A 25338-nucleotide genomic window follows, 5' to 3' on the forward strand; every position below is an offset into this window, starting at 1 on the left:
AAAAAATTCATTAAATTATATAATTAAAATAAAAAAATGTACAATCATATAATTACATTCATTTTTTCGTTTATACGATCAATATAAAAAATAATTATTTTTACTGACGTAATATTACATAATTAAATATACATATAAAATTATTTTATATTCATAATACATTAAAATTAAATTCTAATATTAATAACATAAAATATAAGTTGTTTGAAAAATTGATGACAAGCAAAGGAGAAAAGTCCATAGTCAAAAGGATATATATGAGAAATAATTTTCCTCATCCTAACCCTTCTGTTTACCTTATAAGTTAAGCTTAAACAAAGTCTAAAATTTCTTTCTGATTTAACACAAAAGCAAGTTGAAATCTTTTGAAATAACATTCAACAACAACAGGGTAATTAAGTTAAGAAATATAGAAAGGGCAAAAAAAAAAAAAGTCAGAAAAAGGCACACACAAAATAAAAATAAAATAAAAAATAAAAAGTTGAAACATTTACTTGCTATGCACAACACAAAGAGAGGTCACATATACACAAACCTGTTCCTCCTTCTCTCTCTTTTCTTACCTTCCTCCTTTCCTCTTTTCACAAACCATTTTCTGAGATTCCTCCATTTCTGTTTTTCTCTTCCATTGGATTGTACAGATTCCCCGTTACAATACACACATCAATCTCTTCAATTCTACTTGTTCTTTGGTTCTTCATTTGATTTGTTTTCCATTAAGACTGTGTAAAGACAAACTTTTTTCTGGGTCTATTGGTTACTGCTTTTATACCATTCTGGGTTTGTTGAAGAACAAGATAAAAAAACTAGACTTTCATAGAACTATTATAATTTTCAAAGAATTTTCATTTTTTAATTTTTTAATAAATAAATTATTTTCCCCTTTTTTTTCTCTGCTCTTTTTCTTCATATTCCTTTTTTTTATTCATTTCTGGAAAAAAGATTGAGATATGGGCAAGCAAGGACCTTGCTATCACTGTGGAGTTACAAGTGAGTTCTTGTTTCTCCAATATATATTTTTTCTTTTTTCTTTTTTTTTTTTGGGTTTTTTGTAATAGTTATTGACCAATTTAATGGAGAGTGTTCTGCAACTACTTGATAATTTTGAGATGTGTCAAAGAGAGAGTGCTAGCCAATCAATATAAACTAATAAAAAATATTTATGTGTGGTCTGAGTAATATTCTGGATTTATCCTAATTGAAAAGTTCAATTAGTGTTTGTTGCCAAGAGCATTTGGGATTGAAAGGTTGTGAAAACATTCATTGATTTTTCCACTTTCATGCGTTTCCTCATTCCTTGTTGGTTTTTGTTTCCATTTGAGTCTGTTTGAAGGATGAAGAAATGTAACTGGAGCTAAATTAAGCTGAATTCAATCAAAACCAATTAGATGGGACTTGATGATAGGATGACTGAACACTATTGCTGTTAAGGTGTTTATCAAAATGAGTCAACCCACAGTTCAGGTCTTCACATTTGCATTGTGTGAATTTATATATGAAAGGACAGAAGAGAAGGGAATTATGCATTTGGGAAACTTGCCCATTGTTTATCCATTCCTGTCTTCTTAAATGTTTTCACAATGTTGTGTGCATTTTCCATATGAGATTGATTTCTTGTTGTATCAGAGGTTCTTGGTCTAAGCATTGTTATTGTATTCATCCCTCAGACATGTCTCACTTCAATAGAATCTTGCAACTTAATCCTTGAAAATTTCTGTTGCTTCTCTTGTAATGTCGATGTGGTTTCCTAGTGTGGAACTCATTGATACCAGTTTGCTTTCAACATTTCAACATTTACTCATTTCAGCTCAAATGCAATCACTGTGTTCTGTTTGAGTGTAAATGAATGTTATCAGTTTGTGTCTGAACATTACCTTCTTGAGGTGCCTGATCAATTCAAAATTTGTTTCCTGGGGAAAGATTATTGATATGCATTACTACAACATCTGAAACTAGTGACGGATAAAAGGAAAACAGTCAACTCTTCAAACTTGAGTTACTAATGGATGATGCTGTCTCAGCCTTGAAGTTGTTTGTTATGCATCATGAATTTGATTATCAGGAAATATGAATATATGAATATGCGTCTTTATAGACTATCGAAACCGAGATAATTCTGTATTGTTAATGAGAGTGCTTAATGGATGTAGATAGCTTACAATTGAGCATTGCAACAGGTACACCACTTTGGCGCAATGGGCCACCGGAGAAGCCAGTGCTATGCAATGCGTGTGGATCTCGATGGAGAACAAAGGGAACACTTGCAAATTATACCCCTCTGCATGCTCGGGCAGAAGCTGATGATAGTGAGGATCAAAGGGTTTCCAGGGTAAAGATTATATCATTACATAAGAACAAAGAAATGAAATCTTTAAAACGAAAGCAGAACCATGATAGTGTTGTGGTATCTGGTGGCCTCACCCCTGATTACAAGTACAACCAAGGATTTGGAAAGGCTGTAGATGAAGATACAAGCAATCGTTCAAGTTCAGGATCAGCTATCTCTAACACAGAGAGTTGTGCTCAATTTGGTGGCACAGATGCTAGTGATTTGACAGGTTGGAGTTGGACAAATACTGTGCTGATTTCACTGTCTTCATAACTAATTTGGAAGCATTGGCCAATTCTTTGGAGTTATATTAAATTTATAGCCTCTAACGGATAATGAATTTGGATAAACCAAAGTGAATCTTCCCTCTAATTTACCTCATGTTTTTCACCAAGAAAAGTTAATCCAATAAATAACTTATATACATGAGTGAAGGGTGAAGATTGCTAACATTCACCCGATAGCAGTGAAGGTTAGAATTCTCTTAGAGGGTTTGCTAACCTTCACTCCTATAGAGTGAAAACATTAAAGGTGATATTGTTAACCTTCACCATTATAGCATTCCCCATACATATATATCCACCAAGAAATTCTAATTATGTCTTTCAACATTATAATGGGAAGTTCCAACAATGGATAGGTTCATCTATCTTTTAACTATTGTATAACATTCTTAGGTAATACTTTTATTTAGTGGATAATAGTAGAATATCATGATACCTCTGATTTTTCTGTCTTGTTTGCCATCAGTTGACTTAGCTAAAGAACTTGTAATATGATGTTATTTTAAAAAATATGTAATGTGCTGCATATCAAAGATGGTTGCTATATGTATTTTGTAAAAACCATCATTCTGATATAATGGTTTGGTTATTTAGGTCCTGCTCAGTCAGTGGTTTGGGAAGCCATGGTGCCTTCCAAAAAGAGGACTTGTGTGGGTCGTCCTAAGGCTTCTTCTGTTGAGAAGCTAACAAAAGACTTATGCACTATACTTCATGAGCAGCAATCTTATTTTTCTACATCTTCTGAAGAGGAACTTCTGTTTGAAAGTGAAACACCTATGGTCTCTGTTGAGATAGGACATGGAAGCGTTCTTATAAAACATCCTAGTTATGTAGCTCGCGAAGAGGTGTCTGAGGCTAGCGCTGTTTCAGTTGATAACAAACAATGCCTAGTGAGTGAAGCATATTCAGATTCTGGTCCCTTTCTTGTGTATAATGATTTGAATGGTATGAACTTCTCATCCTATGGAGTCGACAAGGTTGAGAATTCTGCTGACCAAGAAATGCAGGAGGAGCAACTTAAAAGGCATGCGTTCTTACACAAGTTTTCTTTCTTAATTCCCAGTCCGTTATATTTTATTTTTGTTAATTAACATGATAAAAGAAAATTTCATTAACGTGTGTATATTATCGATTTTATTTGAGATTGTGACTTGGGGAAGATGTAATTGAGAGTTTGAGACAAATGTGCAGAACTTGTTTTAAAGTAGTGAAAAACATACCATGTGTTCATTGATATATCTGTTCCAAAATTTCAGTGACAAATCTCAGCTTGAGAGAGTACAAATACTTGGAGACCATAATTCCCCATTGTGCTCAATAGATTTAAATGTGAGTGTCGTCCTCCTTTGGTATTTCTCACTTTCCTATACATTGGTAGGTAGCATCTTGTATCCATGAAATTGTTGAATGCTTTACATAATTGCTTCTTCAATAGGATGTAGTAAACTACAAGGAGTTTGTGAGAAACATGACAAATGAAGACCAACAGCTATTGCTGAAGTTTCTTCCTATGGTTGATACTGCTAAACTTCCTGATAGGTTAGAATTTCTTTTATTTGTGGTCAATAGTGTTTCTTCAATGTTGCAAGTTATAACATAGCAAATCTAATGCAAAATTGCCATAATTCGAGCATGCCAGTAAAATCAAAGCCATTTATTTCAGCATATCATAGCAATTGACACAGATATTTCAATATTTATGTTTAAAAAATGATCGAAATGTATACAATTATTGACTTATCACGGCTGGTCATGTATGTGCAGCCTTAAAGTCATGTTCAATAGCTCTCAATTCAAGGAGAACTTGACTTATTTTCAGCAGCTTCTTGGGGAAGGTGTCTTCGATATCTCTTTCTTAGGGGCAAAACCTGAGGACTGCAAAACTTTGAAAAGGCTTGCATTATCCAATCTGTCAAAGTCAAAATGGGTAGAACATTATAGTTACCTGAAGGTTTGTGCCAATTGATTATCTCAATTCAATGCTATAAATAAAACTATGTATAGAGAAGCTTAACTGAAATCACATCCTTGTATCTTATGGATGCAGAGATGTAAAACCACAGCTGCGAAATCTGTTAGTCAGGGATCAACTGGTAAAGCATCATCTAATTTTGCGAATGCGAAGAGATTGCGTGATGGCCAAAATCAAAACTCTCCAGGTTAGCCATTGACTTCAGTTAAGATAAAAGCACATCAGATGCCACGACTTTGCTAATATTCATCCCCTAAAGAAATAATACAATGTTGTGATAGTTGGGTAATGGAATAGGTAAAGTTGGATCCTCTCCATAGAGTAGTTTAGTTTTTCATAAATTACCAGTAAAATAATTTGGTTTATATTCAAAATTATAGAATATTAGGTTTAAAATAATATGTACATACAGCATGCTATTTTGATCATGGTTATCTAAATCACAAGTTAACATGAGAGTTTACGAGTTTAGGTCCCCAAATTGACTTTATGATTTCAGCTTTATGGTTTAGTTTACATAAGCACCCCAAATTTAGGTAAACTCTCGAGTTTGATAATGTTGATTTTAGTTATTAATTATAATTTTATTTGTTAACTGGGGAGAGGGTTCCCATTGTTAACACTCATCCCTGCAAATTTCAGAACTGAAGACCATGATGAGGAGCCCCAAAGGAATGACCATAAAGATTGGCAGTGAGGGAAATGAAGTTGTAGAAGATGGCTCTTGCTATAGTCCAAAAAGCCTGTTTGCTTTGCCCCCTGATGCTGCCTCGCTCTTGCAAGTTTCTTCGAACTTTGTTGAGGAGAGTTCTGATCATGATGTTTTGGTAGAGGTCCCATCTAATAGTTCATTCCCACAGGCAGAACTTCTGCACCCAACATCAAGCTTTGGTGCTCAAGCAAGCACAAGTAGTAGCTCAGTGTACTCACATTTTGTCCATAATTAAGTACTCTTCACTGGTTTTTTTTTCAGTTCTGAGAGTCTGCAGCACATTTTGCAATATCTTAAAACACATGTTGGTTGTGTTTTTTAATTTCCTTGCAACCTCTTTGAGCTTGGATTGCCAACTATGCAAGTTGGTGGCTTTTTTTTTTTGTCTTATTTTTCCTTTTGGGTATAGGCAGATTGTAACATATAGCTTGAAATTCGGAGTCACAATCTCCAGAGTTTTGTATGCTATTGTAGCTTGTTTTGTGAATAGTTTTGACCTCCAATTTTCCCCTCATAGAAGCCTTGCATACCCCAACTTTTTTATAGGCAAATAAAATGAGAACACAGCTTTATGGCATAAGCATCAGTGCACATACTAATCTGTGGTGAGTCAGCATAATGCAACAACGCATTCTTTAAGTTTGAATTAGGCTTTGGTTTAGACGAGTACCAGCTGAATTCTCAATATGACTGAAGTCTAGTTCTCTTATTTGATATTCACATTTTTGGGCTGTAGTTGAATTTTCTAAAAGTCTGAATTCATCAATATTTACCTGGACCAATGGATATGATAATAGAAATTCATTCTATTAGGATTATATATATATATATATATAAAACAGTTGGCCATTTCGCTAACTCATACGTTGGCTATTATTAAATACTTCCATTATCATTGTCATTACTATTTCAATAATATAGTAAATAAGTCAATCTTTTAACCCCCAACATTTTTTTTAATAGCCGATAACCTATTTCATTTAAGCAAGAAAGCTTTTTTAAAGGATATGCAACAAACTATGAGGTAACTCGAAATTTTGAACAAGCTATAGTGGTGTATATATAATAGAGATCAAGAAAAAAATTTGTTTAGAGTTGAAATACACAAAAAACTAATATAAATAACAATAAACTACTTCATTAGAGTTGAAGCTTTTGCCACAGATAAAACGTCAGGGTCCTTACATGTCTTCCCGGCATTGAAATCCATAACAGAATATACAATATCATTCACAGCATTCACAGCAGGTTTGGTTTTCATTTAGAAATCTGCAAATCATAAAGTTTGAACAAAGTTTCTCTATCACAGTTCTAGTCCAAACCTTGATAGAAAATAATCTGCATGTACTAATAGTTGTAGTCTTCTTACAAGATTCATGACAAGGTATGGCATTTGATCATATAGTTGATCTCACCTACTGGGATAAGACTTTGTTGTTATCATCGTCCGGCCACCGCCTTAGACGAGGGAAATCAATGCCACTAATCTCCACAACATCCAACAAATCAGCATTTCCAATATCATCATCATCAGCAGCAGCATCACCACCACCACCCGCTTCCTTGTTACCAGAGCTCAAGTCCTCAACTTCTTTCTCTGCTAGAAAACTCAAAACATAAAACAATAGAGCTCTGAACATTTTCTTCTCTAGGAATCTCCAGTGCACAAGCCGAATTCTCCATGTTTTGATCTTCTTCTCCACACATCACTTCATGTCCTTCATTCTCCAGTATTGAGATTTCATTGGCCCCACACACTTGTTCCTCAGCAGGAACAACTTGCAGAAGTTCAACATCAACCATGCAATTCTCATTACTCTCTTGGGTTTCAGAGATTCAATCCCCAAATAAGCCCTAGAAAAATCACTACCTGATTGTGGCTCTGAAATTTTCGATTTTTTAACCTGCAACTCATCATTATCTTCATCAACACCATCTCGTTTAATTCCCCGTGGGCTCCAAGAGACAAATTCCCTTTCATCCCTTTCCGTCAGCTGCACCTCCCAGAACCCTAAATCAGAATCCCTCTCCAAATTGACGCTCCCCGCTCCTTGGGAATCACCAAAATCGACGAACTCCAGCGACTCGTTGAAAGCCGGAAATGACGACTTCTCAGGCGGCGTGTGAAAAACGTCGTCTTGCTCCTGAGTGCTTCCACCGGCGTCAAAGCTTTCGGAGCTCTGAGTCTCCGGCAGCGAAGACATGAAGATGCCGGCAGATTCCGTCTGGAACATGGCGAAACTCGGTGGCGCAGCCTCGTCTGCCGGTGTTACCAGATTCCCCCTTAAAGGCACAGAGTCGCAATAAGTCTTCCTGTGCGGGCGGAGTTTCACGAAATTGGGAAAGGAAGTGAAAGGGATCTTGTTCTTCCAGTTTGCGAAGCCAAAGCTTCAAGGTTCAAACTCTCTAACCAGTAATCACAAACATCAAAGATTCAAAGCTCGTTTGCTGGTGTTCGTTCTTCGTAATTGTCATTCACATTTTCCCGCCAAAACTTCCACACGTGTTGTATTGTGATCCACTGATCCTTTCATTTTTTGGGCCTGCAACATTTTTTCACAATATTCCAGCTCAATATTAATGGGCTTTGTCGTCAGACAAAAAATCCAAATAAAAAAGTGTGCTCTTTTACCAAAAAAAAAATCTGTGCTCTTCCCTATATATAAATGGCATAGGCTTAGTTTGGTAAAATTTCTATTTTTAAAAGTAATTTATAAAAGTTAACTTTTAAAAGATGGTTTTTTAAAAATGGTAGCATTTATGTTTAGTAAATCAAATCAAAAATAGCTTTTAATAAACACAAGCAACATCAATTACGTTTGGTAAAATAACTTTTAAAATTTAAAATACTATAATAGACATAAATGTAAGCATTAAAATTGAAAATTAGTTAACATATGAGATTATATTAGACTTTTAAATTTTGATAAACACAAATCAAAAAGGTGTTTGCTACGGTACGATGATAAATTCATACGTACCGATATAATAAAAATGTGGACAAATTAGAATAAGACATGTAGATTATGTTTTCCACGTTAATAATTAATTTTTCTTTTTTTAAATATAAATTATATCAATACTTTTACTAAATCACCCTTATACCTTAATAAAAATAAAAAATAAATTTTATTTAATTTTAATAAAAAGACTTAAATATCTTTTTCTTTTCATTTGGACAAAAATCACCCTAATCCTTTTAATTTAATCAAAATTCAATTAACTTTAGTTTATAATTTTATATCTGAATTAATTTAAAAATTAAAACAAAAATACATTTCATTATTCATATACACTACAAAATTATTTTACTTCCGATGAACCCTAATCTAATTTCTCCTTCCCTATTGATACCCAGAAAAAAACAAAAAATTCTAAAGAGTAACCTCACCCTAATTCCCTACCAGACAGCCGTATTCTATCATCATCATCTCCCTTTCTCGTAGCCGCGCCTCCTCCCCGTCGGTATTCACGCATAGCAGCACGCACCAGCAGCCGCTAGCCGTTCTCCGTCTTTCTCCTCTCCTTCTGGACAAAGAAGAAGAAGAACCCAGTTCCTCCAGCAAAGATTTTTTCTGACGGCACCGTCGGCTCCGTCGCCGCTGCAGCTCACGGCACCGCTCTCGTCGTGTACTTGCATTTCTTTGCCAACATCATCCAGGTTCCTCAGCAAAGACTTTTTCCCTGTTAATTTATCAAATAATTTCTCACATTCTTCGTGCAACCTCTGCAAAATATTGAATTGCAAGATAATTTCTCATTCTCATGTTAACAACGACATTATTAATACTAATACCAGTATATGGTCCAGCTCAAACACCCCTATTATATTTTCTATGCACCACTTGTGTTTGTGAAAATGGGGTAGTGAAAATCATCCTCATTTGAAACTTGTGTTTTGGGGGCATGTTTGGTTTGGTGGGGGTGAAGCTTATGTGAAGTTTTTTTTTAAGGTTGTTTATGAAGGAGTAGAAAAAGAGGTTCTTTTTTGGGTGGTTTATGTTTAAAAACGTAGAGAGTGGTGTAGCATTAATGACTTTCTTAGAAGAAAAGGTTAAAACTTGTGGTGTTGGTGTTGTTGCGGGGTGAAACTCTAGTTGCTGGGATGAAGCACCTCAAGGAAATGCAAGAGCACTCTGTTTTGTAATCTTTGTTTTATCTTTTCACTTAATCTTTTCCTATTAATTAATCATGGATGGTTAATTATATGGTTTCATCATTCATCAAGCTCAATATTTCACCCTTAACCTTTTTTGCCTTCTTTTTATGATGATGGTAATTTCAGGGGTGAGAAAGACTTTGAATTCAGAACTGTGGCATGCTTGTGCTGGCCCTCTTGTCTCTTTGCCTCAAGTGGAAATTCTTGTTTATTACTTACCCCAGGGACATAGTGAGGAGGTACATCTCTTCTTCTGATAGCAAATGTGTGAATGTTTTTTTCTATAGCAAATGTGTATTCATTTTAAACATGGGTTAGGGTTGAGTATAATGAGTCTAGTACTATGATTAAGTCATTAACAGAATAGAGTTAGAATGGTAAATCGCATTAAGCTTTTGCTTTTAAGTAATTTACACAATTTACACGTGTGTTCATATTAAAATGACCTGATATTATCTCCTACTGTTATAGTGTTAGGCAGTATTTTTCTATAACTTGAAGTAATTTATGGATGAGACCTTTCTATGGAGATTTTGTTTTAGCACAAAGCTGAATTTTTCTCAAGTATATCACTATTTTAATCCTCGAAAGATTAGTCTGCTAAGAAAAATACTCCTGCAAATATTGATAATTATCCTATGATACAGAAATTGATTAATAAAAAAAAGTGATAAGTTCTCATCTATGATTAACAATGATGTAAACAAATTGTTTCTGCAGTTCTCATCCATGTTTTTTTCCTAAAATTACTTTTTTATTAATCACCCATGTACAGATTATATATATATTTGATATGATATATAGCTTATATACCGACCATAGATACTGTTTGTAATTTATATTGTTTTGGTTGTTTACTAGAGTATGTTTCTATATGATAGTTATCAACTTATCATTTTGTTTCTGCAGTTCTCATCCATGTTTTTTCTTGGTAAATTCCTAGCTTCACCGATGCACATATTATCAATGATATAAACTTATTCCTAGTTTAGAATGCATTTTGTGACTATATAGCATGTACTACTATATTATTTTAAGAAGATATACGTGCTTTTAAAAAAACGAAAAAAAAGAAGGTGTTATGTACATATACCCAGCCATGACATGAAGCTTCCCTTTTAGTAGTAGTTTTAATTTTGTGCCTTGTGTGTGGATGTGAGAGTTGCAGAATTAAATCTGAATCGGAATAGCTTGATTCTTTAACCTTCACTTTTTATTTATGTATTTATTTATTTTCCTTGTCATCAATTGCTTGTCTCTTGTACCAAAATTAAAGGCAACCAATTAACACTTTTTGCCTCATTTTCTTTTTAAGTCACATTCTCACTTAATTCCCACATATCATTTCTCATTGCAATTTGCAACCACCACGGCATAGATTGAAATAATAATAAGACCAAGGAGTTTATTTGACTTTTGAAGATGTAGTAAAACATGTCTTAATCTGTTGATGTCACGCATTAAGCTGCTGCAAAACGAGAGATACGCAATTGAAGCAAATGCTTCCCAATTCTTTCAGGCTGGCTAAGAGGCAATTGCTAGAATTCGGGTAATTATTCAGTGTTTCATATTGCTTGTTAATTTTATTCTATCTTAGCTCACTCTGCATTTTCTTTGCTGTATTTTTGATTGCATTGATTTAAATAAGTGGAGCATATCATTCGAGAACAAAATATATGGGAGGCATATGAAATTTTAGAGTTATTCTGTGAATTTATTCTTGCTTGTGTACGTATAATTGAGAGCCAAAAGTAAGTCCATACAAATATAAGTATTTGTGCTTATTGGATGGTGTGTTTTCTTTTTAATTAGCTTACATGAAGTTAGTTTAAACTATAATCATACATGAAGATAAGTGATTATGGATATTTTTTCTTTGTTGTCTGTTTTTTTGCAGGTGCTAGAACAACTTGAAGGCAACCACCTCTCCTCCGCAGTAATCCTCAGCCAAGACGGCAGTGTTTGGATTCAGCTCTAATTTCCCTCTGGTTATCTTCAATACTTCTCAATTTCTCTCTCCAAAACTCTCCTTCTTTCTTAGTGCTTTGTTTTTTAGAATCATCTCATTCTTTCTTTTTCCGTTAATTTTTCTCTGATTTATCAGATTTGATTTGCATGTGACATATCCTATGGTTTTGGTGTTAATTCGATATATTCGTGCTTTAACCATAGCTGTTTAGTTTTATCAACTGGAGCTAATTGATTAATTTTTCAGGTCTATTTTGATGCTAATTTATATATTAAGGTCTGTTTGGTTAAAATATATTTTAGGTGTGGGAAAATTGAGCTTGCGTGGAGGGTGTTTGATGAAAGTTCTGAGAGAGACCATGTAGGTTCAGTTCATTTTGACTCTACTGTTCAAGGAACATGCTCATGCGTTCTAGCAATTGTGCTGCCTTCCTTTTTCCTCTATCTATGCCATTTTGAGCCAAATCCAACAAAGGATCCATCACGCCTGAGCCAGATATTGTTGATCTGAAGAAGAAAGATGAATCAAGATAGCAGCCGATTTTGATTAGAATTAGGTGTTTTCATATTGCTTTCAAGAATTAGGAGGAATATTATTCTTTACTTTAGCATAGGTTTTATAGTTCATACCTTGCATAGAACCATTTGAGTTCTTACTTTAGGTATAGCTTTAGGATTTGAGAGAGTGTATTGTTGGATGAGGTTGTATATTATTTTTGTAACTTGTTAAAGGTAGGATAGATATGGGCAATGTCATAAAAGTTTACTTTGATAAAAGATACCAAATTAAATATTTTCCTCGATTGATATGATATGGTGTAATATATATTTTCTGCATAATTCTCCAGCCATTGAAGTGCCTAATCTATTTGTTTAGAGCGTGTGCGGAGAATGAGATTCATATATCTGTATTTAAGAAACAAAAATGCTTCATAAATGCAGCACTATGATACTTTGTTTCGGCAGTCTACTATTCAGAATACTCAACAACTTTACAACAATAACTGATTTAAGCATGCTCCATTGTAATTAGAATATACCAAGTGAGACCAGTCTACTATCATCATGCATAGAGATTTTGTTTACTCTTTGAATCAATCATCTTATAATACATTTTCTAAATTTTATAGTTAAAACTAACAACATTTTACAAAATCTACAATATAATTTACATTGAACTGTTGTAGTGAATGGAGATGATCAGATTTAGATGGCTCCTACCAAAATTTTCATTCACAAGCCGAAAAAAAAGGGGTTCATATTCTCTTCTAAATGCCTTGACTTTACTAGGATAGGAATCTTTGGATAAGCAGTTCTAAGTAGTTCATTAGAAAGAAACCGAATCTATGAAATTTTCAAATGGAGTTGGTCATGGCATGATCATCCCCTAGCAATGACAATCTTCTCTTAGCTACCTTAGACCTATAGCACTGTACTTCAAATGCCTCAGTTAGGTCCGGATACCGAATACACTCATTTTCCAACCATTCAGTTAAAACCTTTGCCTGATCTGCAGACGACAACGCAAGAATAATGGAAACAAAACAAGACTCTAGAGATTGCCATAGCTCTCCATCCATCTTAATCACCATGCCATCTTCACCATCTGCACTTTCTCTTGAGAACTGTAATCCCAATATTCAGATTTCTTAAAGCTTCTACAATTGGCACATCAAAATACTTGACCAAATCTGGTAAAGCAATTTTCGCTATGTGGTCGCTTTGAGCCCTCCTTTTCTTTGCTCCAAAACCTGCAACCATTCATCTAATCAAATGAGATGATTAACTCTACAATTGGAATCTTCAGAAATGAGACGGAGGATTTAGCATAGGCTGGACAAGCAGAGATCATCTGGCTAACATATCTACTGCACTATAACTTTTATCTATATCGAGTGAACTGTGCTAGACAATTATGCCTGTCACTATTGGATTAAGAGAAGACTAACTCTGAACCTGGTAAGCTTTCAACATTTGTCTTCTTGTTGATCAACTCAGTTGTGTAAATTGTGTAAATTACTTAAAAGCAAAAGCTTAATGCGATTTACCATTCTAACTCTATTCTGTTAATGACTTAATCATAGTACTAGACTCATTATACTCAACCCTAACCCATGTTTAAAATGAATACACATTTGCTATAGAAAAAAACATTCACACATTTGCTATCAGAAGAAGAGATGTACCTCCTCACTATGTCCCTGGGGTAAGTAATAAACAAGAATTTCCACTTGAGGCAAAGAGACAAGAGGGCCAGCACAAGCATGCCACAGTTCTGAATTCAAAGTCTTTCTCACCCCTGAAATTACCATCATCATAAAAAGAAGGCAAAAAAGGTTAAGGGTGAAATATTGAGCTTGATGAATGATGAAACCATATAATTAACCATCCATGATTAATTAATAGGAAAAGATTAAGTGAAAAGATAAAACAAAGATTACAAAACAGAGTGCTCTTGCATTTCCTTGAGGTGCTTCATCCCAGCAACTAGAGTTTCACCCCGCAACAACACCAACACCACAAGTTTTAACCTTTTCTTCTAAGAAAGTCATTAATGCTACACCACTCTCTACGTTTTTAAACATAAACCACCCAAAAAAGAACCTCTTTTTCTACTCCTTCATAAACAACCTTAAAAAAAAACTTCACATAAGCTTCACCCCCACCAAACCAAACATGCCCCCAAAACACAAGTTTCAAATGAGGATGATTTTCACTACCCCATTTTCACAAACACAAGTGGTGCATAGAAAATATAATAGGGGTGTTTGAGCTGGGACCATATACTGGTATTAGTATTAATAATGTCGTTGTTAACATGAGAATGAGAAATTATCTTGCAATTCAATATTTTGCAGAGGTTGCACGAAGAATGTGAGAAATTATTTGATAAATTAACAGGGAAAAAGTCTTTGCTGAGGAACCTGGATGATGTTGGCAAAGAAATGCAAGTACACGACGAGAGCGGTGCCGTGAGCTGCAGCGGCGACGGAGCCGACGGTGCCGTCAGAAAAAATCTTTGCTGGAGGAACTGGGTTCTTCTTCTTCTTTGTCCAGAAGGAGAGGAGAAAGACGGAGAACGGCTAGCGGCTGCTGGTGCGTGCTGCTATGCGTGAATACCGACGGGGAGGAGGCGCGGCTACGAGAAAGGGAGATGATGATGATAGAATACGGCTGTCTGGTAGGGAATTAGGGTGAGGTTACTCTTTAGAATTTTTTGTTTTTTTCTGGGTATCAATAGGGAAGGAGAAATTAGATTAGGGTTCATCGGAAGTAAAATAATTTTGTAGTGTATATGAATAATGAAATGTATTTTTGTTTTAATTTTTAAATTAATTCAGATATAAAATTATAAACTAAAGTTAATTGAATTTTGATTAAATTAAAAGGATTAGGGTGATTTTTGTCCAAATGAAAAGAAAAAGATATTTAAGTCTTTTTATTAAAATTAAATAAAATTTATTTTTTTTTTTATTAAGGTATAAGGGTGATTTAGTAAAAGTATTGATATAATTTATATTTAAAAAAAGAAAAATTAATTATTGACGTGGAAAACATAATCCACATGTCTTATTCTAATTTGTCCACATTTTTATTATATCGGTACGTATGAATTTATCATTGTACCGTAGCAAACACCATCAAAAAATACTTCGATCTTTTAAAAGTTACAAACACAAGCACATAGTGTTTTTTAATTTACCAAATATAAAATAAGGAGTTTGAATTTTTAAAAAGCACATACACCTCTTAAAAAAACTTTACCATGGTTTTGAAAATCATATTGGACCGGTCTAGTCGAACCGGTTCAATAAAAAACCGACAATACAAGCGGTCCGATTCTCTATCTATAACTGCTCAAAAAACCGGTAAAAAACCGTCGAACCGGCCAAATAAAACGACGCCATTTTTAAATTTGAAAAAAAAAAAAAAAAGAAAACGGATCCAGGTCATTCCCAAACACCCCCTCTCCTCTTCCCCCAATAATTCATTCATTCATGTTCTTAATCAAAGAAACCCTAGCCGCCTAACCCAGGTCCTCAGCGCCGCCGCCGTCCCAGGTCCTCAGCACCGCCGCTTCTTCCTCCATCGTCGCCTTCTAACCCAGGTCCTCCATCGTCACTGCCTAACCCAGTAACTCGGCAGGTCCTCTTCGGCTCTTCATCTTCGCTGGCTTCTCGGCACGGACCCAGGTTAGTGGCTTCTCGTCTTCATCTTCACTGAGGGTTTCAACTGTTTTAAGTTTGGTTCTGAAGGTTGGTTCTTCCATTCTTCTTTTGGTTCTGTCTTGTATTTGCTGGTTGCTAATGGTGGAAATTTTACAAATTTGCAAATTTGTATGTATGGTTCTGATTGTATGGTGTAAATCTGTATGTATTAAAATTTGTTTTACCAGTTGCTGATAGTGTTTTACTAGTTGCTGAGAGTGTTTTACCAGTGGACTACTTGCTTGTTGGCATGAGCTTGGTTGCTATCTGAATATAAGTATGAAGTTGTGTAACTAGTTCTTGAGAAGAGAATTTTCCCAGCATTTGGCAACACTCAGATGGATTCTTTTGTTTTCAAATACTACTTTTATCTTATAGTTGACTTCTATATATATATATATATATATATATATATATAAGACGATTGTGTACTTTTCGTATCTTCAGAAGTTTACTTCATTATTGGGAATGTGTGAAATGTTACATACTTGCTTCAATGAACAATTCTAATTAGCAATAACCAAATTGGGTTTCTTCTCTCATAAGAAAGAAGTTATTTTGTTGGGGCTATGTCAAATTGGATTGTAATGTTGAAAGCTTAAACTGTAGTATACCTGACCACTTGATTCTGGTCAAGGTCAAGCAGCTTCTGCTCTAAATTCAGATTGAAGTCTTCAAGCTAGACTCTTGGATAATAGCAGCCCCGATCAACCTTTAGACGCATCTGCTCACAGCACTGCTCAACAGTTATCAGGAGGAAGGTATGAGAGAGTGTTGAGCATACTTGATAACTTATGGTGGTTGTTTTATAAGCAAAATTTCAATGTGCTGACTGCAATCATTTTGTGTCAATACTAAGATGCTTATGGTGTTAAATGTTTGATAATTTTAATAGTGCCGTTTACTCTCAACATGAACAATTATGAATGTAAATGGGAACTATGCCAAAATCAAATTACAATTTTTCTCGCTTGGGCCAATTAATGATTACTATTCTATATTGGAAAGTTTGTGTTGTTGAGTGTTGACCTGTTAGAATGTTCACTTTATTTTTCCGATTCAATTCAGGAATTCAGCTGGTAATGTAGCAACAGTTGGCCATTTTGCTAACTCATACGTTGGCTATTATTAAATACTTCCATTATCATTGTCATTACTATTTCAATAATATAATAAATAAGTCAATCTTTTAACCTCCAACATTTTTTTAATAGCCGATAACCTATTTCATTTAAGCAAGAAAGCTTTTTTAAAGGATATGCAACAAACTGAGGTAGCTCGAAATTTTGAACAAGCTATAGTGGTGTATATATAATACAGATCAAGAAAAAAAATTGTTTAGAGTTGAAATACACAAAAAAAAACTAATTAAAATAACAATAAACTACTTGATTAGAGTTGAAGCTTCGTTGCCACAGATAAAACAACCAGAACACAAACCCAGTCAGGGTCCTTACATGTCTTCCCGGCATTGAAATCCATAACAGAATATATAATATCATTCACAGCAGGTTTGGTTTTCATTTAGAAATCTACAAATCATATAGTTTGAACAAAGTTTCTCTATCACAGTTCTAGTCCAAACCTTGATAGAAAATAATCTGCATGTACTAATAGTTATAGTCTTCTTACAAGATTCCATGACAAGGTATGGCATTTGATCATATAGTTGATCTCACCTACTGGGATAAGACTTTGTTGTTATCATCGTCCGGCCACCACCTTAGACGAGGGAAATCAATGCCACTAATCTCCACAACATCCATCACATCAGCATTTCCAATATCATCATCATCAGAGCTCAATTCCTCAACTTCTTTCTCTGCTGGAAACCTCAAAACATAAAAAACAATAGAGCTCTTATTTTTCTTCTGAACATCTTCTCTAGGAATCTCGAGTGCACAAGTCGAATTCTCCATGTTTTGATCTTCTTCTCCACACATCACTTCATTTCCTTCATTCTCCAGTATTGAGATTTCATTGGCCCCACACACTTGTTCCTCAGCAGGAACAACTTGCAGAAGTTCAACATCAACCATGCAATTCTCATTACTCTCTTGGGTTTCCAGAGATTCAATCCCCAAATAAGCCCTAGAAAAATCACTACCTAATTGTGGCTCTAAAATTTTCGATTTTTTAACCTGCAACTCATCAGTATCTTCATCAACACCATCTCGTTTAATTCCCAGTGGGCTCCAAGAGACCAATTCCCTTTCATCCCTTTCCGTCAGCTGCACCTCCGAAAACCCCAAATCAGAATCCCTCTCCAAATTTGCGAAGCCATAAGCTTCAAGGTTCAAACTCTCTAACCAGTAATCACAAACATCAAAGATTCAAAGCTCTTTTGCTGGTGTTCGTTCTTTGTAATCGTCATTCGCATTTTCCCGCCAAAACTTCCACAAGTGTTGAATTGTGATCCACTGATCCCTTCATTTTTTGGGCCTGAAACATTTTTTTCACAATATCGAGGCTCAATATTAATGGGCTTTGTTGTCAGACAAAACTCCAAATAAAAAAACTGTGCTCTTTTACCAAAAAAAAAATGTGCTCTTCCCTGTGTATGATGACGTCATGTCGCCATGACGTACCATCTTCTTCCTTCTTTGTGGTGTGTAGTGACTGTTTCGCCTTAGTTTTCGTTTTAGAGATCACAAGCTTCTCTCGACCAAAGGCTGTGTTACTTTAAACATTTTTGGTTTTCTGATCTGAAGATATGTTGTGAGAGAGTTGACAATCGAAGCTTCAGGATCTGATTTTTGCTCTGCTTCTTGCATTTCCTAAGGTACCTTATTCCCATTTGTTCTTTAATCTGCATGTTAGTTACTTCTTCTTCTTATTCTTCATCATTCTGAGCTATTGCGAATTGCGATACAAAAGTTTTCTATTAGAATCTATTAATACAATGAAATTGCTAGACACTGCGTTTGGTTATGTTTCCGATGGGATTCGTAACCAGCCTCGTGCATTCCCTGTTTCGTGGTGATGTTCTTTGATCATCTTTGTCATGAGTAGTAATTTGGTTGAGAAATGAGAAATGATTGTTTCAACATGTTTGAAGGAGTGGATAGTATCGATTAATATTTAACGCTCAAATGCAATATTAGGTTTTGGTATTTGGGTTGTTCATGGCCTTACGGGAGGTGACCTAGTTTGTGTGAAAGGCATCTGGTTGTTCATGATTTTTAATGTGTGTAATCAATGACGAGAAAGATGCTGTGAAGCGGTGTGTGGTGCTCTTGGCCCATTGGGGCTACTCTTCTTTGTCTTAACCAACGCATGGAATTTGAAGAAGCACCAAATTAAACAAAATATATTTAAACAAAATTTCTGAAATCGCAGACATCTAACCTGTATTTTTCCATGAAAGTTTTGCTGTAATTAAATTATAATAAAAACCAGTACAAAATGGTGAGATGGTTTGCTATTTTCCTTTTTCTGATGTCAATGCCACAAATCATGTGCTTTTTGTTTAAAGAAGAAAAGACTGTGCTGAATTTTGAGTCATCAGCAGGATGGCTGCATCTGTAAGTAATGGTTTTGAGAAGTCCTTGAGGGAAAATGGGGATTGCAAATTTCATGCCCCATCTGAGTATAAGCGACGTAAAGTTTCTGCCGTTCGTGATTTCCCTGAAGGATGTGGACCGTTTGCTCCAAGGATTGAAGCAGTTTTAAAGGTATATATTTGCTGGTTTTGATTCTGCTAAATTTGCAACTAGGGTAAGAATGGTGAACATTTCTAGGGCTGATACTGTTTTAATTTCCCAGTGTGAGGACAATAGCCAGCATCCTGAGTTACATGCCAAAACTCTTGTCCAAACTACTGATTGCAGTTTGAATAAGGAAAATCCAGTCGTCTCATCTGATCAAGTGGATAGGCCTCCTCTGGTAAATGACGAACCTGCAAAAATGTTGCTGGCAGACATGGAAGCTTTGGCAGATACAGAATCTGGAAGAGCTGTGAAGTTGTCTTCTCCAGTTGGTGAGGTGGCTGGTTCCAGTGCTTGGACGGAGAATATGCTAACTAGAAGCTATTTTCCTCGAAGGAAAGTTTCAGCTATTAGAGACTTTCCTGCTTTATGTGGACGCAATGCTCCATCTTTGCTGAATGAAAATAGAGGGGTTGAACAGAAGGCGACTGTAAATGATGACCTCTTGAAAAAAGTAGCTGCCACTGAAATGAAGGAAGCTGAAAATAATGCTCAAGATGATTCTTGCAAGAGAAAGCTTGTGGACATAGTTTTAGCTGATTCTGAAGGGAATGCTACAGAGAATGTGAACAAGCAGGATGTATGTGAACCACCTATTGGGATAAATAAGCAACACAAAAACCCCAGAGAAATGAAAATTGAACTTCCTACAGAGATTGATCATCATCAGGCTGAAATAAATTCTAGGGAAGCAGAAAATGAGGATGCTATACCAGTTGAGAAGACATTAGGAATGGAAATTATAGTGTACCCTGAAGTCCGGGCTCTTGAGGCAAAGCCTTTGCGGGCTGTATCAAACAGGAAAGTAGTGCTAGGGTTGAAGTCTGGGTCAGAATGTTTTCTGAGGTCTAATAATGGTCCCTCCAAATTTAAAGGGATTGATGGTGCAAAGGAAAGCAAAGGAAAGAAAGATGATGTCTTGGTACGGCTTGGCAGGACTAAGACTGCTACCAGGACTAAAGATGGCATACATAATTCTAGGTTGAAGCCTCTGAAGAAGAAAAAGGAAAATGCTGCTTCCCATGACAGAGGTCAGTTAGAAATTTTGGACAAGGATTGTGTTGATCCTAATCAAAATGGTGCGGACTTTCAAACTGTCACAAAACCATGTAGTTTCAATGTCAATGTTCCTCCTTTTGGTCATAGTAAGTTGAGTGATAATGAGAATGACTCAAATGTTACTCGACATAAAGTGCGGGAAACACTACGACTTTTTCAAGCTGTTTCTAGAAAGCTTTTGCAGGAACTAGAAGCAAAGAATGAGCGGGGAAGGGTTGACTTACTAGCAGCGAAGGTCCTTAAGGAGAAGGGGAAATATGTTAATGAAGGTAAGCAGATCTTGGGATCTGTACCTGGGATTGAAGTTGGTGATGAATTTCAGTATAGAATTGAGCTTAATATAGTTGGCCTTCATCGGCAAATTCAGGGCGGTATAGATTATGTGAAGCACAGTGGTAAGATTCTTGCAACAAGTATTGTTGCATCGGGAGGCTATGCTGATGATTTGGATAATTCAGATGTATTGATATATACAGGACAAGGTGGTAATGTGATGAACTCTGACAAACAACCTGAAGATCAAAAGCTTGAACGGGGAAATCTTGCTTTGAAGAATAGTAATGACGAACAGAACCCTGTTAGGGTGATACGTGGTGCTGATTCAGCAGATGGAAAGTCCAAGACGTATGTTTATGATGGACTGTACCTGGTTGAGTCATGTTGGCAGGATATGGGGCCACATGGGAAGCTGGTATATAAGTTTCGGTTGCGAAGAATCTCTGGTCAACCAGAGCTTCCTTTGAAGGAATTGAAGAAATCTAAGAAGTTCAAAATGAGAGAAGGTCTATGTGTTAATGATATTTCTTATGGGAAAGAGCGAATTCCAGTGTGTGCTGTGAATGTCAGAGATGATGAAAAACCCCCACCTTTTAAATACATAACCAGCATGATTTATCCTGATTGTGATCTCATTCCTGCAGAAGGATGTGGTTGCATTAATGGTTGTTCTGAGTTGAGATGTTCTTGTGTAGCCAAGAATGGTGGTGAAATCCCATACAATCACAATGGGGCTATTGTAGAAGCAAAGCCTCTAGTTTTTGAGTGTGGACCTTCTTGCAAGTGCCCTCCAACTTGCTATAACAGAGTCAGTCAACATGGCATAAAATTTCAACTTGAAATTTTCAAAACCAGTACAAGGGGATGGGGAGTGAGATCCCTAAATTCCATCCCTTCAGGTAGTTTTATATGTGAATATATAGGAGAGCTTCTCGAAGATAAGGAAGCAGAACAAAGAACTGGTAATGATGAGTATCTGTTCGATATTGGAAATAACTATACAAACAATACTCTTTGGGACGGACTTTCGAACCTTATGCCTGATGCACAGTCAAGTTCTGGTGGAGTTTTGATGGATGGTTGTGGCTTCACCATTGATGCTGCACAGTATGGTAATGTGGGGAGATTCATCAACCACAGTTGTTCTCCAAATCTGTATGCTCAAAATGTGCTGTATGACCATCATGACAAAAGGATGCCTCACATCATGTTCTTTGCTGCTGAGAACATTCCTCCTCTGCAAGAGCTGGCTTATGACTACAACTACATGATCGACCAGGTCCACGACTCCGATGGCAACATCAAACGGAAAGATTGCTACTGCGGTTCTGTGCAATGTACAGGTAGGATGTACTGAGCCTTCTTGTCAATATCAAAGTTGTTAGGTATGATTATGAACCATATAAGCGACCTTTTTAAGTACATTAATTTTACATCAGACCACCAAAGTAATGAAACTGTGTTGTGTACTTTTTCAATCCCATAGATATAAATATATGAGATAAGCGTGATATATTAAGTATATGGAGTATCAGGGAATTTCTAATGCCACTGGCTGCAAAATAACAATCAAGGAAGAACAGCTAGGTGCTTTTTATAGTGTTATTCATCCAAATTCCACGACAAGTAGATGAATGCCCATAATCTTAGTCTAGTCACAAATACAAAGAGCACTAAAACATAGAGAGAGCTCACAGGAACATTCATAGAGTGGCAATAAATTACTAGTGAGCAAGTACATTTATTTATTTGTTTATTTTTTCTATTCAAGCTGGATTTGAGTATCATAAGATGCTCCAGCCTTCCAATCACTGGTGATAAAGGTCTTGGACTCTACCCAATAAACCCCTGCACTGCCAGTCACTTGGAACCTTAACTTTATGTCACCCCTTGGTGGGTTCTCAACATCAAACACTGTCCCAAACGCCCTTCGCATTGGCCTCCATTCTTTGCAATCTTCCTGCTCCATCAATCAAGTTAAATCTCCAATATATGCAACTAATTATTGATCAATAAATGAATACATGTGCATATTAGTACCTGCCAGAACTGAACGGCAGTTATGTCTTGTGTTCCACCAACATAGAGAGTTACAATGGCTAAGTAGTGTGGGTTGTAGCTGCGCTCATTCACCTTGACTATGATGTTATAGCCACCGTATCTACATGGTACCCTCTTGTATTCTACGTCCACCACACCGTATTTGAAAAGCTCTGCAGATGCATCTTCGTTCTTGGCCAATCTTGAATAAGCACGTGGACTCATAATGAAGTCGGTTCTGTCTCCCACGCCGAAGTCTGTTACCACTACATATGCTCCATAGTCATCGCAGTATTCTGCTATTTTGCACCTAACCTGATTCACCATCATTTATATTTGATAAATCAATGATGGAATGGAATGGCAAACACAACATCATTAAACAAATGCAAGTGTTACTTGATAGCATGCACCACAGCCAGATCCATTCCGCCATAGCCAAGACACGCCTGCCACGCTGCCATCGTTGATCGCCGTTCCATATTCGCCAAAGCCACAAGCTCCCGCTGTTTGGGGTTTAGAGGGGAAAAAAATTAATTCACATAACATTGCTTATGCAATAATATTAACACCTTCATGTTGCACCTTTTTTGTCTTTGGTTGCATCTTAATGGAGGAGCATGCATCACCAAAAGTAAAGTTCTCAAGCTAATCTTCTTTGCTTAGAAGACAATTCGTTGTTTCATAACATCAAGATCATGCATTATGTTGTGTCAAATATGAAATATCCTAATTCCTAGTCAGAAAATGATAGTTTCATTGCACATGGGAAAAGACATGTGTGTGTGTGTGTGTATTAATAGATATATTGAGTGAGTGATGTTAACATTTAAAAGTAGTGAAAATTGGATATTAAACATAATCTAATGTTAAATTGGGACCACAGCAGAATTTAAGAGTGATAAAATAAGTATAGATATAAACAAGATACGGTGAATTGTTTGTCTTTTTTTATCAAAGAAAAGGTACTTTTATATATTACAAAAGAGATTACAAGAAGAAAATGAAATTTCTCATAATGTAGAGTGTATCCATGACTGAAATGCATTAAGGGATAGAAGAGTTTCACGTACTTGGGTTGGCAGTGCATTCAGGGCTGCCATAATAGGTTGCTCTGGAGCACGTAAATGAGTCTTGAGAGGTACACATTACAGGTAAGAGCATTATGACACAAACAAGGCCAAATTGGTGGTACTTAAGTTCCATTTTGAGATGAAGCACTAATATATATCTAGTGTTTAATTTGAGAGATCAATTCAAGAAACTAAAGCAATATGTAAGTTTATGAACAAGAGAAAGCTTTATGCTTTATGAGATAAAATGCAATGTAAAGAAGTGATATTTATAGTACAAGGCATTAGGTTTACATTCTGAGTTGGTAGCAAAATTTGTTTTCTTTATTTATTAATTAGTTATATTTTCTTCCACTTGAGACTAAGGAATAATATGCAAGAGGATTGGAAGAATGATGTGTAAATAATATAGACCCTATGATTGACACCTCAAGGGCCAGGGTCATCATCATAACATATTGGAACCAATTTATTATCGGAATGGAATAATGCCCAACTTTGTTCTATTATAACAAATTTCAAGGAAGATTGTAACACCGAAAAAGTTAATTATGATATTAGAGTAGTTTTTTATGTAGAATATAAGAAATAGATTGATTATTCTTCAACTACATACTCTGAACGTCTGTTATGTTGTAGGTCTTGTTCAGATGACGAGGGTTATAATTTTATGCACATAATTATTTATTGATTAATGATATTAATCTATTATTACATATTTTATGGTATTAAATTTGACTAATTTAACACTAATAATTCAAGTATATGAGAATACTAATAAATTATTATAAATAAAATAAAAACGTAATATTCTAATAGTAAAGATGTTATAAAAATCCATGAACTTGCAGCTATGTCAAGAATAAGTGTAATAAGGAATGATAGAAGTGCAAATTATGAACATAATCCCTTCTATAGTCTATAGGTCTAGCCGATCCTCCTCAATTTTCTCTCTTATATTCATTCATGATCTTGGTTCAAAATTTCATATGATAAGACTTAAGAGTTATTACATGTTCAAAACTGGTAAAGTTTGAACAAGCTCCTGAATGGTGAGTTTTGACACATTCGAAGTAATCTCGTTGATCATCATTGATGATATTTAGGTTCAAATAAAGTTAACATGCTTGCTAGTTTTTTCTGTTTGTTTGTGTTTTCATTAGTGAATTATCCAAAATCAAATGATTCATTTGTATTCTAAAAATATTGAACTTATTTTATAAAGAAGTAGTTTTGTCTCCTCAAACGGATTAGGATTAGAATTAGTGTATTATTTCACATCAATGCACAAAGATATTTTTAGCAGCCACGCACTTTGGTTGTAACGCACTCAGTTCCTTGTCCAACTACTCATCACTCACTGCTTAAACTAGTGCCAACAATAATTCATTCTGTACTATAAAATTCAACTTTAATATGTTTGGTGGCTGTAAACAGAATACGTAGAAGTTTTATTGTATACATGAATTTCGTTAGTTAAATTATATTAAACATAAAGAGAATTTTGTTCTATTTTTATCTTTCAATCAAACATTACATTGAGAAGTCACA

The 25338-nt window shown here is 35.4% G+C and overlaps 3 protein-coding genes across 11 annotated transcripts; 2 read left to right on the plus strand and 1 right to left on the minus strand.

Moving 5' to 3' along the window:
- Positions 1–375: 375 nt before the first annotated feature.
- Positions 376–5877, plus strand: LOC112800376 (GATA transcription factor 26-like). Of its 3 annotated transcripts, none has more exons than XM_072236625.1 (9): positions 380–990; positions 1334–1431; positions 2178–2558; positions 3208–3637; positions 3870–3942; positions 4049–4152; positions 4378–4564; positions 4661–4772; positions 5228–5877. In XM_072236625.1, the coding sequence occupies exons 3-9, from the start codon at positions 2363–2365 to the stop codon at positions 5530–5532; spliced, it is 1407 nt and encodes a 468-aa protein (XP_072092726.1). In that variant the 5' UTR covers positions 380–990; positions 1334–1431; positions 2178–2362; the 3' UTR covers positions 5533–5877. The 3 variants fall into 3 exon arrangements, with proteins under 3 accessions (XP_025698401.1, XP_072092726.1, XP_072092725.1); XM_072236624.1 differs by having other exon boundaries at positions 500–990; positions 1334–1464; XM_025842616.3 differs by lacking the exon at positions 1334–1431 and having other exon boundaries at positions 376–990.
- A 9532-nt stretch (positions 5878–15409) lies between these two features.
- LOC112800377 (histone-lysine N-methyltransferase, H3 lysine-9 specific SUVH6-like) lies at positions 15410–22152 on the plus strand. 7 transcript variants are annotated; one of them, XM_072236627.1, is made up of 4 exons: positions 15410–15680; positions 16270–16393; positions 19141–19306; positions 19398–22152. In XM_072236627.1, the coding sequence occupies exons 3-4, from the start codon at positions 19145–19147 to the stop codon at positions 22029–22031; spliced, it is 2796 nt and encodes a 931-aa protein (XP_072092728.1). In that variant the 5' UTR covers positions 15410–15680; positions 16270–16393; positions 19141–19144; the 3' UTR covers positions 22032–22152. The 7 variants fall into 7 exon arrangements, with proteins under 7 accessions (XP_072092728.1, XP_072092727.1, XP_072092729.1 ...); XM_072236626.1 differs by having other exon boundaries at positions 15415–15617; positions 19144–19306; XM_072236628.1 differs by having other exon boundaries at positions 15423–15680; positions 16279–16393; positions 19144–19306.
- A 91-nt stretch (positions 22153–22243) lies between these two features.
- LOC112800378 (expansin-like B1) lies at positions 22244–24091 on the minus strand. Its single transcript, XM_025842623.2, has 4 exons — positions 23788–24091; positions 23114–23220; positions 22715–23029; positions 22244–22634 (listed from the first exon to the last, which is right to left on the minus strand). Exons 1-4 carry the CDS (start codon positions 23918–23920, stop codon positions 22437–22439), a joined length of 753 nt encoding a protein of 250 aa, XP_025698408.1. The 5' UTR covers positions 23921–24091; the 3' UTR covers positions 22244–22436.
- Positions 24092–25338: the final 1247 nt, after the last annotated feature.

The sequence above is a fragment of the Arachis hypogaea genome, chromosome 5 (assembly GCF_003086295.3).
Source record: "Arachis hypogaea cultivar Tifrunner chromosome 5, arahy.Tifrunner.gnm2.J5K5, whole genome shotgun sequence".
In the NCBI taxonomy this organism is placed as follows: Eukaryota; Viridiplantae; Streptophyta; class Magnoliopsida; order Fabales; family Fabaceae; genus Arachis; species Arachis hypogaea.

Excerpts from the sequence above, each read along its gene's own strand:
- LOC112800376 (XM_025842616.3), top strand. The coding sequence starts at position 951 with ATGGGCAAGCAAGGACCTTGCTATCACTGTGGAGTTACAA. Across the intron at positions 3,638-3,869 it reads CAGGAGGAGCAACTTAAAAG|TGACAAATCTCAGCTTGAGA; the intron begins GCATGCGTTCTT and ends CCAAAATTTCAG. Across the intron at positions 3,943-4,048 it reads TGTGCTCAATAGATTTAAAT|GATGTAGTAAACTACAAGGA; the intron begins GTGAGTGTCGTC and ends CTTCTTCAATAG.
- LOC112800377 (XM_072236627.1), top strand. The coding sequence starts at position 19,145 with ATGGCTGCATCTGTAAGTAATGGTTTTGAGAAGTCCTTGAGGGAAAAT. Across the intron at positions 19,307-19,397 it reads GGATTGAAGCAGTTTTAAAG|TGTGAGGACAATAGCCAGCA; the intron begins GTATATATTTGC and ends TTAATTTCCCAG.
- LOC112800378 (XM_025842623.2), bottom strand. The coding sequence starts at position 23,920 with ATGGAACTTAAGTACCACCAATTTGGCCTTGTTTGTGTCATAATGCTC. Across the intron at positions 23,030-23,113 it reads GCTGTGGTGCATGCTATCAA|GTTAGGTGCAAAATAGCAGA; the intron begins GTAACACTTGCA and ends ATGGTGAATCAG. Across the intron at positions 22,635-22,714 it reads CTGCCGTTCAGTTCTGGCAG|GAAGATTGCAAAGAATGGAG; the intron begins GTACTAATATGC and ends TTGATGGAGCAG.